The following is a 17,618-nucleotide window of genomic DNA, read 5'->3' on the forward strand; positions in this document are numbered from 1 at the left end:
ACTTACTTTTTGCCATTCAATTTTTTTTTCTCCTGAAAGTTTCATTAAGTCTATATACATTTTCTGTTGTAATCACTTATCTTTGACTCATTTTTTTTCCTTTTCTTTGTGTTTTTGCTTTTGGTTGTGAAATATTTTTCCACTTTATACTATATTTTATTCAACCATTCTCCATTTAACAGCCTCTTAACTCATGATCTCACTTTTTTGCCCCTCTATACATTGAAATGCATTGTTGTAAGTCTTTGTCCAAGTTTCTGACCACTTTCCTTTTTTTGCTTTTCAAAACTTTTGATATATCTTGGCAAAATTACTCTTCCAGAAAAGTTGTACTAATTTATACATTTAAGAAAGGTCTATGTTTCTCATAACAAAGTCATGTATTTTTTATGTTATAGGCTTTGAAATTTCTGAAAATCAGAAGAGGCAGGCTGCAATGACTGTGAGAAAAGTCCCGAAACAAAAAGGTAAAACTGCCTTTAACTACAAACTCCCTGACCTCACCCACTCTCGTTGTGAGACTGAGAAGCCATAGGCTATGTGCTTGCATATTCCTAGGCTTGTTTCCATGCTAAAGTTCACTTGGGGTGGTGGGAAATGACCAGATACCCAGGTGTCCCTGATGACAGTTGGCAAATGGTCTTAAAAGACTTAAGGTTTAGGAGTGAATAATTTAAGGCAGTCATGTCCAAAGATAGCACATTGGGTACAGGTAAAAATAGAACCTCTGTTTCCTTTATTTTCACTTAAATAAAAGAAGAAACTAAACTTTACTAACAATTTAGAAACAGTTGGACAATAGTAAATTTGTAGAATTTATTAATATGTATAAATATATTAGGGTAATGTGCATAACAATTCTTTCATTGGTTTGGGAGCATTTGTGAAATCAGGAACCCCAAATCAGAATGGACAACTTCAAACTGAACCTAGACAGAAGATTCAGATAGTTATTCTCTTTTTGAACCATAAAGTATTTAAAAAAGAAAAATACCTTGGGGATCAATCTGAATATGAAATGAAGCTTTATTTTCTCATTTTCCTGAACTAGAAAAAATTAAAATGCTTAATTAAACAAAAGCTAGGAACTATCCCTTCCTTTTTTCGAGAACTTATTCAGTACCAGTCATTCTATATAAGTTCCTTCATTTCATTTTTATGGTACCCCTGAAAAAGTAGGCATTATTTGCCCCATTGTCCAGATAAAGAAACTGAGGATCTTTGGGATAAAGTGACTCTGAACTTAAGTCAGCTTGACTCCAAGTCCTCTGATCTCTCCTCTCCATCTCAGGGTTCTGATGATCCTCCATGATGGGAAAGCACAGCTCACTTTTCTGTCTTGCCTCAATTACTGACAGCTCTTTCTATTACTGACAGCCACTATCATTGTCCCCAGGGTAGGCAATCTTTTTTTTTTTTAACATCTTTATTGGGGTATAATTGCTTTACAATGGTGTGTTAGTTTCTGCTTTATAACAAAGTGAATCAGTTATACATATACATATGTTCCCATATCTCTTCCCTCTTGCATCTCCCTCCATCCCACCCTCCCTATCCCTCCAGACGGTCACAAAGCACCGAGCTGATCTCCCTGTGCTATGCGGCTGCTTCCCACTAGCTATCTACCTTACGTTTGGTAGTGTATATATGTCCATGCCTCTTTCTCGCTTTGTCACAGCTCACCCTTCCCCGCCCCCATATCCTCAAGTCCGTTCTCCAGTAGGTCTGTGTCTTTATTCCTGTCTTACCCCTAGGTTCTTCATGACATTTTTTTTCTTAAATTCCATATATATGTGTTAGCATACAGTATTTGTCTTTCTCTTTCTGACTTACTTCACTCTGTATGACAGACTCTAGGTCTATCCACCTCATTACAAATAGCTCAATTTCATTTCTTTTTATGGCTGAGTAATATTCCATTGTATATATGTGCCACATCTTCTTTATCCATTCATCTGATGATGGGCACTTAGGTTGTTTCCATCTCTGGGCTATTGTAAATAGAGCTGCAATGAACATTTTGGTACATGACTCTTAATGAGACTTCACTTTCCCTAGGTCCTCCCTTGTGCTCTTTTAAAGGGCTGTTTGGTTCAGAATGAGTCACCATATAAAATGATCAGATTCAAGTTGCCTGAAATTCTAGCAGCCACATAAAGCACCCTTAATTATTCCTAATGAGGTTCCTTTTCATTGAGGAGGCTGAGTGCCTGTGAAGATCTGATTTCCAATTGAGGAGTGTACCTGGCTTGGGCCTCTGGCTAGACATGGCCTTCCTTCTAACTGTTTGTTGCTTCTTACTCTTGGGAGGCCCTCACTGGCACTTTCCCTCATCATGGAAATATGATTCACTTTAGATAGGGAATTAAAGGCAACCACTTCTAACTTCTTAGGCATGAAAACATGACAGTTTAGAAAGTAATCTGGAGTTCATAACAGTAAGTCTATGATCTGTATGAATAGTAGAATCCTTTGAGAGAATGTGCTTCTTCCTTAGAGATATGAGCCCCAGCCACCTGGACAGTCCTCAGGTTACAAAGTGGTTACTGTCCTACTGGCCCACCTCTGTTACCTGGAGGCTCTCACCTTCTGAGCTTCTCTCACTCTGAATTCCTCCACTGTCCCTACCACACTAACCTTCATGATGGGATGGTGTTCCTTTACTTCAGCCCAAGTTCCCTCAAGTCTATCTGAGACTGGCTTATCTTTTCACTGAGAAACCATAAAGCAGAGGAACATGCACAAAGCAACGAACTAGAAAAGAGTCCTACTCGCTCATACCAAACCTTTGTGTCAGGTTCCTTCTCTGCCTTGTCTCAAGGCTATCCCTTGCATGTCCTCTCTTGTCTCCCAATATTTAAACAATGGTTCACCTAAACAGCTTTCCATGTTTAATAGCAATCCTGAAGTCTTCAAAGAAACTTATCTAGTCTCAAACTTCACAGAATTCCTAAAAATTGATTCCCTTATTTCTATTTCGAGTTTTCAAGGCTCTCCTAGTCCAGGGCTGTGGTAAGTGATATATTTTGAGACTCAAGGGCACTACACATGTAGAAGTGATTGTACAGCTTAGTAGTTCAATAGTTTTATCATATACATAGGAAGAGCAAGAAGGGGGTTCTCTCAGATACCTGAGAAAGCCAGCTTTCTTAATCCTTCCAATAACCCCTTCCTGGAAGTGATAGGGAGCATTGTTGTTAGGATTTCTCTAGTTCAGACTTAATACAGATTCCAACACAATCTGTAATGCCATGGGACCTTATTAACTCAGTCTACTCTTCTGGAGAAGGGGAAGCCTGGCTGGAAGAAAAGCAGAGAGGACAGAGCCTAGCTCCAAGGGAGGCCTTTTCACTTTACATTTGCCTTTTTACACTGCATTGTTTTTAAGAATTGATATATAACTTCTTGAGAGTTGGTTGCTAATTCCTGGTTCATCAACCCATTTCAGTTTGTCATCATGGAGCTCCCTAGGGCCATGAGTACAGTCCCAATCTCCAGAGGCTTTAGGGCCAGCTCAAAATCAAATGAGTACCCCAGAATAACTAAAATAAACTTGAAATAGAATAAAGTTTGAATAATAAGTCTACCCTGATTTGAAAACTAATTATATAGCTACAATAACCAAGACAGTTTGGTGTTCGTAGAGGGATAGACATGTTAGATCAATGGAACAGAATAGAGAAACCAAAAACAGACCTACACAAATATGCCCAACTGATTTTTCACAAAGGTACAAAAGCAATTCAGTGGAGGAAGGATGCCTTTTAAACAAATGGCACTGAAGCAATTGGGCTTCCACAGGCCAAAAGTAAAAATAATCTCAACCTAATTTTACACCCTATAAAAATTAACTCAAAATAGATAATGAACTTAAATTTAAAGCTGCAAAATTTTAGAAAACAGTAGGAGAAGATTATCAGGATTTAGGTCTAGGCAAAGAAGTTCTTAGAACTGACACCAAAAGCTTGAACTATAAAATAAAAAATTGATAAAATTAACCTCATCAAAATAGAAAATTTTGCCCCATGAAAGACCATGTAAAGAGGATGAAAAAACAAGCTACAGGCTAGGGAATATATTTGCGAACCACGTATCTGACAAAACATTGGTATCTAGAATATATAAAGAACTCTCAAACCTCAATAGTAAGGGCTTCCCTGGTGGCACAGTCGTTGTTAATCTGCATGCCAATGCAAGGGACACGGGTTTGAGCCCTGGTCTGGGAAGATCCCACATGTCGCGGAGCAACTAGGCCCATGAGCCACAACTACTGATCCTGTGTATCTGGAGCTTGTGCTCCACAACAAGAGAGGCCACGACAGTGAGAGGCCCATGCACCATGATGAAGAGTGGCCCCCACTCGCCGCAACTAGAGAAAGCCCTTGCACAGAAACTAAGACCCAACACAGCCATAAATAAATAAATAAAAATTTAAAAACTCAATAGTAAAAACAAACAAACAAAACTACACGCTTCAATTAGAAAATGGGCAAGACAGATAATTCACTGAAGAGGATATATGGATATCAGTTACACACATGAAAAAATGTTCAACATTATTAATCATTGGAAATATGTAAATTAAAACCACAATGAGATGTCATTACATATCTATTACAAAGGCTAAAATAGAAAATATTGTGAAAACACCAAATGTTGGCAAGGGTGCATGGAAACAGAATCATTCATACCTTGCTTGTGAGAATGTAAAACAGTACAGCCACTATTTTATGTAATAGTTTGGTAGTTTCTTAAGACATAAAACATACAACTACCAAATGACCCAGCAATGACACATCTGGGCATTTATCCCAGAGAAACAAAAACTTATTGCCACTTAAAAACTTCTAAACAAATACCCATAGCAGCTTTTTCATAATAGCCCAAACTAGAAACAACGTAGATGTCTTTCAATGGGTGTAATTAAGCAGATTCTGGTACATCTATACCATGGAATATAACACACCAATAAAAAGGAGCCAACTATTGGTACATAAACCAACTTGGGAGAATTTCTAAGGACTCATGCTGATTGAGAAAAGCCAACATCCAAAGGTTACATATGGTATAACTCCATTTATATAACATTCTTCAGATGATATAATTTGGAAATAGGGAACATATTATTGCTTGCCAGGGGTTAAGGAAGGAGTAGGGAAAGGAAAGAAGTGAGTGTGGTTATAAAAGAATAACACGAGTAATCCTTATGATGATAGAAATGTTATGACTCTTGACTGTATCCTGTAACAATGTTAATATCCTAGCTGTAATATTGTAATATAGTTTTGCAAAATGCTGTCATTGGAGAAATTGAGTAAGGGGTGCAAGGTATATCTCTATATTTTCTCTTACAACTGCATGTGAATCTACAATGATCTCAAAATAAAAAGCTTAATTTAAAAAATAAAATGAGCACTCCCCAAATTCCCTCCCTAATATCTACATATAATTGTTTGGCCTCTGGAACACTTGTATTTTTGACACTTACCACCCTTGAAAACTGACAACATCCTCAAAATGACAAAATAGTTTTCTACTGTCATCTCCCTAAAGAACACAGATTTTCACCAACAGATGAGAGTTTTTTTGTAAAAGTCTGGGAGTCCAGTGGAGAAGTTCCAGACCAAATAATCTATGATTGGATGTATAGATGAGGCCAGTCAATAAAAACTGGAGGAGGGGACAGCAACACAAGACTAGAAGGAATATGAAAAATCAAGGAAACAAGACATCATCAGTGGAATGCAATAATTTCCAGAAGCTGACACACAAAGACCAGGAGATCTGTGATTTGCATGATAAACAATTCAAAATAGTTGTGTTAAGGAAGCTCAATGAGCTACAATAGAAACAATTCAACAAAATCAGGAAAACATCATGAACAAAATAAGAAATTTAACAGAGTAGAAATCATAAAAAGAACCAAACAAGTTATAGAGCTGAAGAATACAATGTATGAAATGAAAAATACAGTAGACAGCATCAATAGCAGACCTGATGAGCCAGCAGAAAGTATCTGTGAAGTCAAAGAAAGATCATTTGAAATTGACTAGTCAGAGTAGGAAAAAAAAAAAAGAATCTAAAAGAGTGAAGTATGCGTGTGTGACTTATAGGATAAAATTAAGATTAACAATCTACAAAATATTGGAGTTCCAGAAGAAGAGAGGGAGAAAGGGGAAGAAAGATCATTTAAATAAATAATGACTAGAACTTCCCAATTCTGGGTAGATATTTGGATATCTAAGTTCATGTGGCTCACTGGTCTCCAAACAATTCAACCCAAAATGGTCTTCTCTAAGATACATTATAATAAAGCTGTCTAAAATCAAAGACAAAAAGAGAAGGTTAAGAGCAGCAAGAGAAAAAAACGATTCTCATATGCATGGGAACCTGCATAAGGCTATCAGCAGATTTCTCAAAAGAAACCTAGCAGGCAAGGAGAGAGTGGAATGTTATATTCAAAGTACTGAAAGAAAATAACACCCAACCAGGAATGCTGTACCCAGAAAAGTTGTCTTCAGAAATAAAGGAGAGAAAAAGAATTTTCCAGACCAAAAAAAAAAGCTGAAAGAGTTAATCATCACTAGATTTGTCTTACAATAAATGCTGAAGGTTCTTCAAGCTGAAATGAAAGTATGCTAATTAGTAACACAAAAACGTGAAGAAGAAAATATGACAGGGGCAGGAGACAAGATGGCAGAGTAGGACTTGAGCTTATCTCCTCTCACAAAAACAACAAAATCAAAACTAACTGCTGAATAACCATCGACAAAAAAGACCCCAACCTACCAAAATATGCACTCTACACCCAAAGACAAAGAGGAAGCCACAATGAGATGGTAGGAGGGGTGCTTCTGCAATATAATCAAATCCTATACCCACCAACTGGGCAACCCACAAACTGGAAAATTAATATATCACAGAGGTTCTCCTACAGGAGTGAGAGTTCTGAGCCCCACATCAGTCTCCCCAGCCTGGGGGTCTGGCAATGGGAAGAGGAGTGCACAAAACATTTGGCTTTGAAGGCCAGTGGGCTTGAGTCTAGGAGTTCCACAGGACTGGTGGAAACAGACTACACCCTTGGAGGGAGCACACAAGGTTTCACATGCACTGGTACCCAGGGCAAAGCAGTGACTCCATAGGATCCTGGGCCAGACCTACCTGCGGGCCTTGGAGAGTATCCTAGGGAGGCAGGGGTAGGCTGTGGGTCACTGTGGGGACAAGGACACTGGTGGTGGGGTCTCCAAGGAATATTGATCATCATGAGCTCTCCCAGAGGTCATCATATTGACACCAAGACCTGGACAACAGCCTGTAGTATCCAGCACTTGAATGCCTCAGACCAAACAATGAACATGGTGGGAACGCAGCCCCACCCATCAGCAGACAGGCTGCCTAAAGTCGTCCTGAGCCAACAACCACCTATAAACACACCACTTGCCATGGCCTTACCCCCAGAGGGACAAGATCTAGCTCCACCCACCAGTGGGCAGACACCAGTCTCTCCCACCAGGAAGCCTGTATAAGCCACTGGTCCCACCTCACCCAGCAAGGTGCAGACACCAGAAGCAAGAAAAGCTACAATCCTGCAGTGTGAGGAACAGAGACCACAAAGACAGAAATCTAAACAAAATTAGATGGCAGAGAAATATGTTCCAGAGGAAAGAACAAGCTAAAACCCCAGAAGAACAGCTAAGTGAAGTAGAGATAGGCAACCTATCTGGAAAAGAATCCAGAGTAATGAGAGTAAAGATGATTCAAGATGTCAGAAAAAAAATGGCGCACAGACCAATAGGATACAAGAAATGTTTAATAAAGCGCTAGAAGCTTAAAAGAACAAAGATTAAACAATACAATAACTGCAATGAAAAATGCACTAGAAGGAATCAATAGAAAAAGTGAGGCAGAAGAACAAATAAGTGAGCTGGAAGACAGATTGGGGGAAATTGCTGCTGCAAAACAGAATAAAGAAAAAAGAATGAAAAGAAATGAGGACAGTCTCAGAGACATCTGGGACAACATTAAATGCAAAAACATTTGCATTATAGGGGTCCCAGAAGGAGAAGAGAGAGAGAAAGGTCCTGAGAAAATATTTAAAGAGATAATAGCCAAAAACTTCCCTTACATGGGAAAGGAAACACCCACTCAAGACCAGGAAGTGCAGAGAGTCCCATACAGGATAAACCCAAGGAGGGACATACTGAGGCATATATTAATAAAATTGACAAAAAAGGCAGAGAAAATATTAAAAGCAACAAAGGAAAAGCAACAAATAACACACAAGGGAATTTCCATAAAGTTATCAGCTGATTGTTCAGCAGTAGCTCTGCAGCCCCAAAGGGAGTGGCACGATATATCTAAAGCCATGAAAGGGAAAAAACACAACCAAGAATACTCTACCAAGCAAAGCTCTCATGCAGATTCCATGGAAAAACAAATGCTTTGCAAACAAAAGCTAAGAAAATTCACCACCACCAAACCAGCTGTACAACAAATGCTCAGGGGAATTCTCTACATGGAAAAGAAGAGACCACAACTAGAAACAAGAAAATTATGAATGGGAAAGTGCAACTGTAAAGGCAAACATACAGTAAAGGTAGGCAAGCATCCACACAAAATATGATAACAAAAACAGCAATAGTGAGAAGAGGAGCATACAAATGCAGGATATTGGAAATCCATTTAAAATTAAGAGACCAGCAACTTTAAAAAACCTTGTATATATGTAGTCTGCTATATCAAAACCTCATGGTAAGCAGAAAGCAAAAATCTAGAACAGATACAAACACACAAAAAAAGAAAAAGCAATCCAAACACAACACTAAACATAGTCATCAAATCACAAGAGAAGAGAACAAAAAGGGAAGGGAAGAAAAAAGGACTACAGAAACTAATCCAAAACAATTAACAAAATACCAATAAGAACATACAGATCAGTAATTATCTCAAATGTAAATGGATTAAATCCTCAAACAAAAAGCCATAGACTGACGTAATTGATTTAAAAAAGAAAAAGAAGATGTGGTATATATATGCAATGGAATATTACTCAGCTGTAAAAAGGAACAAAATTGGGTCATTCGTAGAGACATGGATGGACCTAGAGACTGTCATACAGAGTGAAGTATGTCAGAAAGAGAAAAATAAATATCATATATTAACACATATATGTGGAATCTAGAAAAATAGTACAGATGAACCAGTTTGCAAGGCAGAAATAGAGACATAGGTGTAGAGAACAAATGTATGGACACCAAGGGGGGATGGGGGTTGCATGAATTGGGAGAATGGGATTGACATATATACACTAATATGTATAAAATAGAAAACTATCAAGAACCTGCTGTATAGCAAAGGGAACTCCACTTCACTGTGCAGTAGAAACTAACATGACATTGTAAAACAACTATATCCAAATTAAAAAAAAAAAGACACATATATGCTGTCTACAAGAGACCCACATGAAATCTAGAGACACATACAGACTGAAAATGAGGGGATGGAAAAAGGTATTCCATGCAAATGGAAATCAAAAGAAAGCTGGAGTAGTGATACTCATATCAGACAAAATAGACTTTGAAATAAAGACTGTTACAAGAGACAAAAAGGATACCACATAATGAGCAAAGCATCAATCCAAGAAGAAGATATAACAATTGTAAATATTTATGCACCCAACATAGGAGCACCTCAATATATAAGGCAAATTCTTACAGCCATAAAATGAGAAATTGACAGTAACACAATAATATCGGGGCACTTTAACACCCCATTTTCATCAATGGACAGATCATTCAGACAGAAAATCAATAAGGAAACAAAATCTTAAATGACACATTAGACAAATGGACTTAATTGATATTTATAGAATATTCCATTTAAAAGGAGAAGATGCACATTCTTCTCAAGTGCACATAGAACATTTTCCAGGACAGATAACATGGTGTACCATACAGTAAGCCTCACTATATTTAAGAAAATTGAAATTATATCAAGCCAGCACTCCAACTGCAATGTTGAGATTAGGAATCAACTACATGAAAAAAAAAACTGCAAAAAACAGAAACATGTGGAGGCTAACTATATGTTACTGAACAACAAATGGATCACTGAAGAAATCAAAGAGGAAATTCAAAACTACCTAGAGACAGACGAAAATGAAAACACGATGATCCAAAACGTATGGGATGCAGCAAAAGCAGTTCTAAGAGTGAAGTTTGTGGCAATGCAGTCTTACCTCAGGAACCAAGAAAAATCACAAATAAACAACAAAAATTTACACCGTAAGCAACTAGAGAAATAAGAACAAACAAAACCCAAAGTTAGTACAAGGAAAGAAATCATAAACATCAGAACAGAAACAAATGCAATAGAGATGATGAAAACAAGAGAAAAGACAGTGAAACTAAAAACTGGTTCTTTGAAAAGATAAACAACATTGATAAACTTTAAGCCAGCCCCATCAAGAAAAAAAGGGATAGGGCTCAGATCACTAAAATTAGATATGAAAAAGAAGTTACTTTGGACAACACAGAAATACAAAGGATCATAAGAGACTACTACAGGCAACTATATGCCAATAAAATGGACAACCTAGAAGAAATGGACAAATCCTTAGAAAGGTAAAATCTCCCAAGACTGAACCAGGAAGAAATAGAAAATATGAATAGAGCAATCACAAGTACTGAAATTGAAACTTATTTTAAAAACTTCAGGGCTTCCCTGGTGGCACAGTGGTTGAGAGTTCGCCTGCCAATGCAGGGACACGAGTTCGTGCCCCGGTCCGGGAGGATCCCACATGCTGCGGAGCGGCTGGGCCTGTGAGCCATGGCCGCTGAACCTGTGCATCTGGAGCCTGTGCGCCGCAACAGGAGAGGCCACAACAGTGAGAGGCCCGCGTACCGAAAAAAAAAAAACTTCACACAAAAGTCCAACATCAGATGGCTTCACAGGCAAATTCTGTCAAACATTTAGAGAAGAGTTAACACATATCCTTCTCAAACTCTTCCAAAATATAGCAAGGGGGGACACTCCCTAACTCATTCTATGAGGCCACCATCACCCTAATACCAAAACCAGATGCAGATACCACAAAAAAATAAAATTACAGACCAATATCACTGAAGAACATAGATGGAAAAATCCTCAACAAAATACTAGCAAACCAAATCCAACAATATGTTAAAAGGATCAAACACTACAATCAAGTGGGATTTATCCCAGGGATACAAGGATTTTTCATTATCCCCAAATTAGTCACTGTGATATACCACATGAACAAATTAAAAAGTATAAAAAAATATGATTATCTCAATAGATGCAGAAAAGGCTTTTCGCAATTCCAACACCCATTTATGATAAAAGCTGTCCAGAAAGTGGTCATAAATGGAACCTACCTCAACATAATAAAGGCCATATACAACAAACCCACAGCTAACATCACACTCAATGGTAAAAGCTGAAAGCATTTCCTCTAAGATCAGGAACAAGAAAAGGATGTCCACTCTTACCACTTTTATTCAAGTTCTGGGAGTCCTAGCCACAGAAACCAGAGAAGAAAAAGAAATGAGCGGGATCCAAACTGGAAAAGAAGTAAAACTGTCACTGTTTTCAGATGACATGGTACTATACATTGATGATTCTGAAGACGTTACCAGAAAACTACTAGAGCATATCAATGAATTTGATAAAGTTGCAGGATACGAAATTAACACTCAGAAATCACTTGTATTTGTGTACACTAACAGCAAAAATCAGAAAGAAAATAAGGAAACAATCCCATTTACCATCTCATCAAAAAGAATAAAATACCTAGGAATAAACCTACCTAACGAGGCAAAAGACCTGTACTCTGAAAACTATAAGACTCTGATGAAAGATATTGAAGGTGACACAGATGGAAAGATATACCATGTTCTTGGTTTGGAAGAATCAATATTGTCAAAATGACTCTACTCCCTAAGGCAATCTACAGATTCAATGCAATCCCTATTAATTTACCAATAACATTTTTCACAGAACTAGAACAATTTTTTTAAATTTATATGGAAACAAAAGTCTCTGTATAGCCATAGTAATCCTGAGAAAGAAAAATGGAGCTGGAGGTATCAGGCTCCCTGACTTCAGACTATACTACAAAGCTAAAGTTATCAAAAAAACCTACTGTATAGCTCAGGGAAATCTGATCAATACTCTGTAATAATCTAAATGGGAAATGAATCTGCAAAAGAATAGATACATCTCTGTGTATAACTGAATCACTCTGCTGTACACTGGAAACTAACACAAAATTGTTAATCAACTCCAATATAAAACAAAAATTTAAAAAATCATTTCCAAAAATGTATGGTAGTGGCACAAAAACAGAAATATAGATCAGTGGAACAGAATAGAAAGCCCAGAAATAAACCCATGTACCTATGGTCAATTAATCTACGACAAAGGAGGCAAGGAAATACAGTGGACAAAAGACAGTCTCTTCAATGAATGGTGCTGGGGAAACTGGACAGCTACATGTACAAGAATAAAACTAGAACATTCTCTAACACCACACACAAAAATAAACTCAAAGTGGATTAATGACCTAAATGTAAGACCAGATACTATAAAACTCTTTGAGGAAAACATAGGCACAACATTCTTTGACATAAGTTTCAGCAATATCTTTTTGGATCCACCTCCTAGAGTACTGAAAATAAAAACAAAAATAAACAAATGGGACCTAATTAAACTTACAAGCTTTTGCACAGCAAGGAAAACCATAAAAAAACAAGACAACCCACAGAATGGGAGAAAATATTTACAAACGAAGCAACTGACAAGGGATTAAACTCCAAATATACAAACAGCTCATGCAGCTCACTATCAAAAAAAATAAACAAACAAACAACCCAATCAAAAAGTGGGCAGAAGATCTAATAGACATTCCTCCAAAGAAGACATATAGATGGCCAAAATCACATGAAAAGATGCTCAACATTGCTAATTATTAGAGAAATGCGAATCAAAACTACAATGAGGGATCACCACAGACCGGTCAGAATGGCCATCATCATAAAGTCTGCAAACAAATGCTGGAGAGGGTGTGGAGTAAAGGGAACCCTCCCACACTGTTGGTGGGAATGTAAATTGGTACAGCCACTATGGAGAACAGTATGGAAGTTCTTTAAAAAACTAAAAATAGAGCTACCATATGATCCAGCAATCCTTCTCCTAGGCATATATCCAGAGAAAACCATAAATCAAAAAGATACATGAAGCACCGAGCTGATCTCCCTGTTCTATTCGGCTGCTTCCCACTAGCTATCTATTTTACATTTGTTAGTAGAGAGGTGGGGGGGAGATGCAAGAGGGAGGAGATATGGGGATATATGTTTACGTATAGCTGATTCACTTTGTTATAAAGCTGAAATTAACACACCATTGTAAAGCAATTATACTCCAATAAATATGTTAAAAAAAAAAAGAAACATTCACCCCAATGTTCATAGCAGTGCTATTTACAATAGCCAGGACATGGAAGGAACCTAAATGTTCATCAATGGATGAATGGATAAAGAAGATGTGGTACATATATACAATGGGATATTACTCAGCCATAAAAGAGAACAAAATAATGCTATTTGCAGCTACATGGATGGACCTAGTGATTGTCATACTGAGTGAAGTAAGTCAGACAGAGTAAGTCATATATCATATGGTATTGATTATATGTGTAATCTAAAAAATGGTACAAATGAACTTATTTACAAAACAAAAATAGAGTCACAGATATAGAAAACAAACTTATGGTTACCAAAGTGGAAAGGGAGAGAGGGATAAATTGGGAGATTGGGACTAACATATACACACTACTATATATAAAATAAATAACTAATAAGAACCTACTGTATAGTACAGGGAACTCTGCTCAATACTCTGTAATGACCTTTATGGGAAAAGAATCTAAAAAAGAGCAGATATATGTATATGTTTAACTGATTCACTTTGCTATACAACAGAAACTAACACAATATTGTAAATCAACTATATTCCAATAAAAGTGAAGTAAGTCAGAAAGAGAAAGACAAATACCGTATGCTAATACATATATATGGAATTTAAGAAAAAAGAAATATCGTGAAGAACCTAGGGGTAAGACAGGAATAAAGACACAGACCTACTAGAGAATGGACTTGAGGATATGGGGAGGGGGAAGGGTAAGCTGTGACAAAGTGAGAGAGTGGCATGGACATATATACACTACCAAATGTAAAATAGCTAGTGGGAAGCAGCCGCATAGCACAGGGAGATCAGCTTGGTGCTTTGTGACCACCTAGAGGGGTGGGATAGGGAGGGTAGGAGGGAGGGAGACACAAGAGGGAAGAGATATGGGAACATATGTATATGTATAACTGATTCACTTTGTTATTAAAGCAGAAACTAACACACCATTGTAAAGCAATTATACTCCAATAAAGATGTAAAAAAAAAAATAAGCCAAAGACCTAAGTAGACATTTTTCAAAGAAAATATTCCAACAGCCAACAGGTACACGAAAAGTACCTCAGCATCATTCATCATCAGGAAATGCAAATCAAAACCACTATGAGATATTACCTCACACCTTTCAGAAAGGCTGTTATCAAAAGACAAGTGCTGGGAAGGATGTAGAGAAAGGAGACCCTTTTATACTGTTGGTGGGAATGTAAGTTGGTACAGCTGCTATGGAAAACAGTATGGAGGCTCGTAAAAAAATTAAAAATAGAGCTACCATATAATTCAATTCCAGTTCTGGGTATATATCTAAAGAAAAGAAATAACTATCTTGAAGAGATATCTGTACCCCATATTTGTTACTGCATTATTCATAATAGCCAAGATATAGAAACAACCTAAGTGTCCTTTGACAGATAAATAGGTAAAATAAATATATACAAACACACACAATGGAATATTATTCATCTGTAGAAAGAGGGAAATCTTGTCTTTTCCACATCGTGGACTAACCTGGAAGGTGTTATGCTAAATGAAATAATTCAGACAAAGAAAGACAAATACTGTATGATATCACTTATATGGGGAATCTAATAAAACTGAATTTGTAGAAACAGAGAAGAGATTGATGTTTGCCACATGCAAGGGGTGTTGGGTTGGGGAAATAGGTGAATGTGGTCAAAAGGTAGAGTTTCAGTTATAAAATAAATGAGGTTGAGGAAGTAACATACGGCATGAAGACTAAAGTTAGCAAAACTGTATTGTATATTTGAAAGTTGCTAAGAGAGTAGATTGTAAAAGTTCTCATCAAAAGAAAAAACGTGTAACTATGTGAAGTGATGGATGTTAAGTGACCTTAATGTGTTTATCTTTTTGCAGTATATACATATATCAAATCATTATGTTGTACACCTTAATCTTATACAATGTAATATGTCTATTATTGTCTCAAATTAGGGAAAAATACAAAATCTGAGCAGACAAATAACAAGTGAGAAGGTTGAATCAGTAATCAAACCTCCCAACAAAGAAAAGCCCAGGAACAGATAGATGGTTTCACTGGTGAATTCCATGAAACATTTTAAAAAGAATTAACAACAGTCCTTCTCAAACTAGTCAAAAACCTAAAAGGAACACTCTCAAACTCATTTTATGAAGCTAGCATTACCCCAATACCAAAGCTGGATAAAGATATTACTAGATATCCTTGATGAATATAGATGTAAAAATTCTCAACAAAATACTAGCAAACCAAATTCAACAGCACATAAAAGGATCATGCATCATCATCAAGTGGGATTCATCTCTAGGATGCAAGCATGGTCTACATATGCAAATCAATAAATGTGACACACCACATTTATAGAATGAAAGATAAAAATCACATGATCACCTCAATAGATGCAGAAAAAGCATTTTACAAAATTCAACATCTTTCGTGATAAAAACTCTCAATCAATTGAGTATACAAAGAACATATCTCAATATAATCAATGCCTTTTATGACAAGCTCACCACTAATAACAATACTCAGAGGTGAAAGTTTGAAAGCTTTTCCTCTAAGTTCAGGAATAAGACAAGGATTCCAAACCTCACCACTCCTATTCAGCATAGCTCTTGAAGTCCTAGCCAGAGCAGTCAGGCAATAAAAAGCAATTAAAGTCAGAAAGTGAGAAGTCAAATTGTCTCTGTTTACAGATGATATGATTTCATACATAGAAAACTCTAAAGACTATCCCAAGAAATAATAATATCAGAATAATAAAGGAATTCAGTAATGTTTCAGGATACAAAATCAGTGTACAGAAATCAGTTGTGTTTCACTAACAACAAACATCCAAAGGAGAAATTAAGGACATGATCCCCTTTGCAATAGCACAAAATAGTAAAGTACTTAGGAATAGGTTTAACCAAGAAGGTTAAAGATCTGCACATTGAAATCTATTAGACATTTATGAAAGAAATTGAAGAAGACACAAATAAATGGAAAGATATTCCATATTCATGGATGATAAGAATTAATATTGTGAAAATGTCCTTACTATATAAAGCCATCTGTATACTTGCTGTAATCCTTATCTCAAATTCCATGGCATTTTTCATAGAAGGAGAGAAAATACTCCTAAAATTCATATGGAACCACAAAAGACCCCAATTTACCAAAGCAGTTCTGTTAAAGAAGAACAAAGCTGGGGCAATCATGCATCCCAATTTCAAACTATATTACAAAGCTATAATAATCAAAGAAGTATGGTACTAGCATAAAAAACAGCATATAGATCAATGGAACAGAATCAAGAGCCCAATTATAAACCCACACTTATGGTCAACTAATATTTGTCAGGAGGCCAAGAATATTTAGTGGGGGAAATATAGTCTCTTTTATTAATGGTATTGGGAAAATTGAATGTTTACATGCAAAGGACTGTATTGGACTCCTATATAACACCACTCACAAAAATTAACTCAAAACTGATTAAAGACTTAAGTGTAAGACCCACATCTATAAAATTCCTAGAAGAAAACAGGGTATTCCCTGTTTTCCCTGTACTCCTCAACATTGATCTTGGCAATGAGGTTTTGAATATGACACCTAAATCAAAGCCAGAGAAACAAAAATGAGCAAGTGGGACTACATCAAACTAGAAAGCTTCTGCATAGCAAAAGACAATCAACAAAATGAAAAGGCTACCTATGCAATGGGAGAACCTTTTTTATAAACCATACACCCAAAAAAGACACACACACACGCACACACACACACACACACACACATACACACTGTGGAATGCTATTCAACCATAAAAAGAAGGAAATCCTGCCATTTATGGAAATATGGATGGTCTTTAGGGAGTTATGCTGTGTGAAATGTCAGACAGAAAAATACAAATACAATATGTCATTTATATAAGCAATCTGAAAAAGGTAAAATTATAGAAACAGAAAGTAGGTTGCCAGGGGTTGGGGTTGGGGAAAGTGGGGTGATGTTGGTCAAAGGGCACAAACTTCTAGTTATATGATGAAATAGTTTTGGAGATATAATATACAGTATGGTTAATGTAGTTAACAATACGCTATTGTATACTTAAGGTAATTGTGTGAGGTGATGGATGTGCTAACTAACCTTATTGTGGTAATTATTT

The 17,618-nt window shown here is 36.7% G+C and overlaps 1 protein-coding gene across 5 annotated transcripts in view; it reads left to right on the forward strand.

Moving 5' to 3' along the window:
* Positions 1 to 17,618, forward strand: part of ARHGEF9 (Cdc42 guanine nucleotide exchange factor 9) — a 229,633-nt gene that overhangs the window by 200,704 nt on the left and 11,311 nt on the right. For all 5 annotated transcript variants that reach the window (XM_022564102.3, XM_022564092.3, XM_022564103.3 and 2 more), the window contains one exon: positions 399 to 467. In XM_022564102.3, coding sequence (XP_022419810.1) covers positions 399 to 467 — 69 coding nt within the window. The remainder of the gene's footprint in view (positions 1 to 398; positions 468 to 17,618) is intronic.

Source organism: Delphinapterus leucas, chromosome X (assembly GCF_059928025.1).
Source record: "Delphinapterus leucas isolate spDelLeu-1000000601 "Yukka" chromosome X, BTC_Dleu_Yukka2, whole genome shotgun sequence".
NCBI classification, from domain to species: domain Eukaryota; kingdom Metazoa; phylum Chordata; class Mammalia; order Artiodactyla; family Monodontidae; genus Delphinapterus; species Delphinapterus leucas.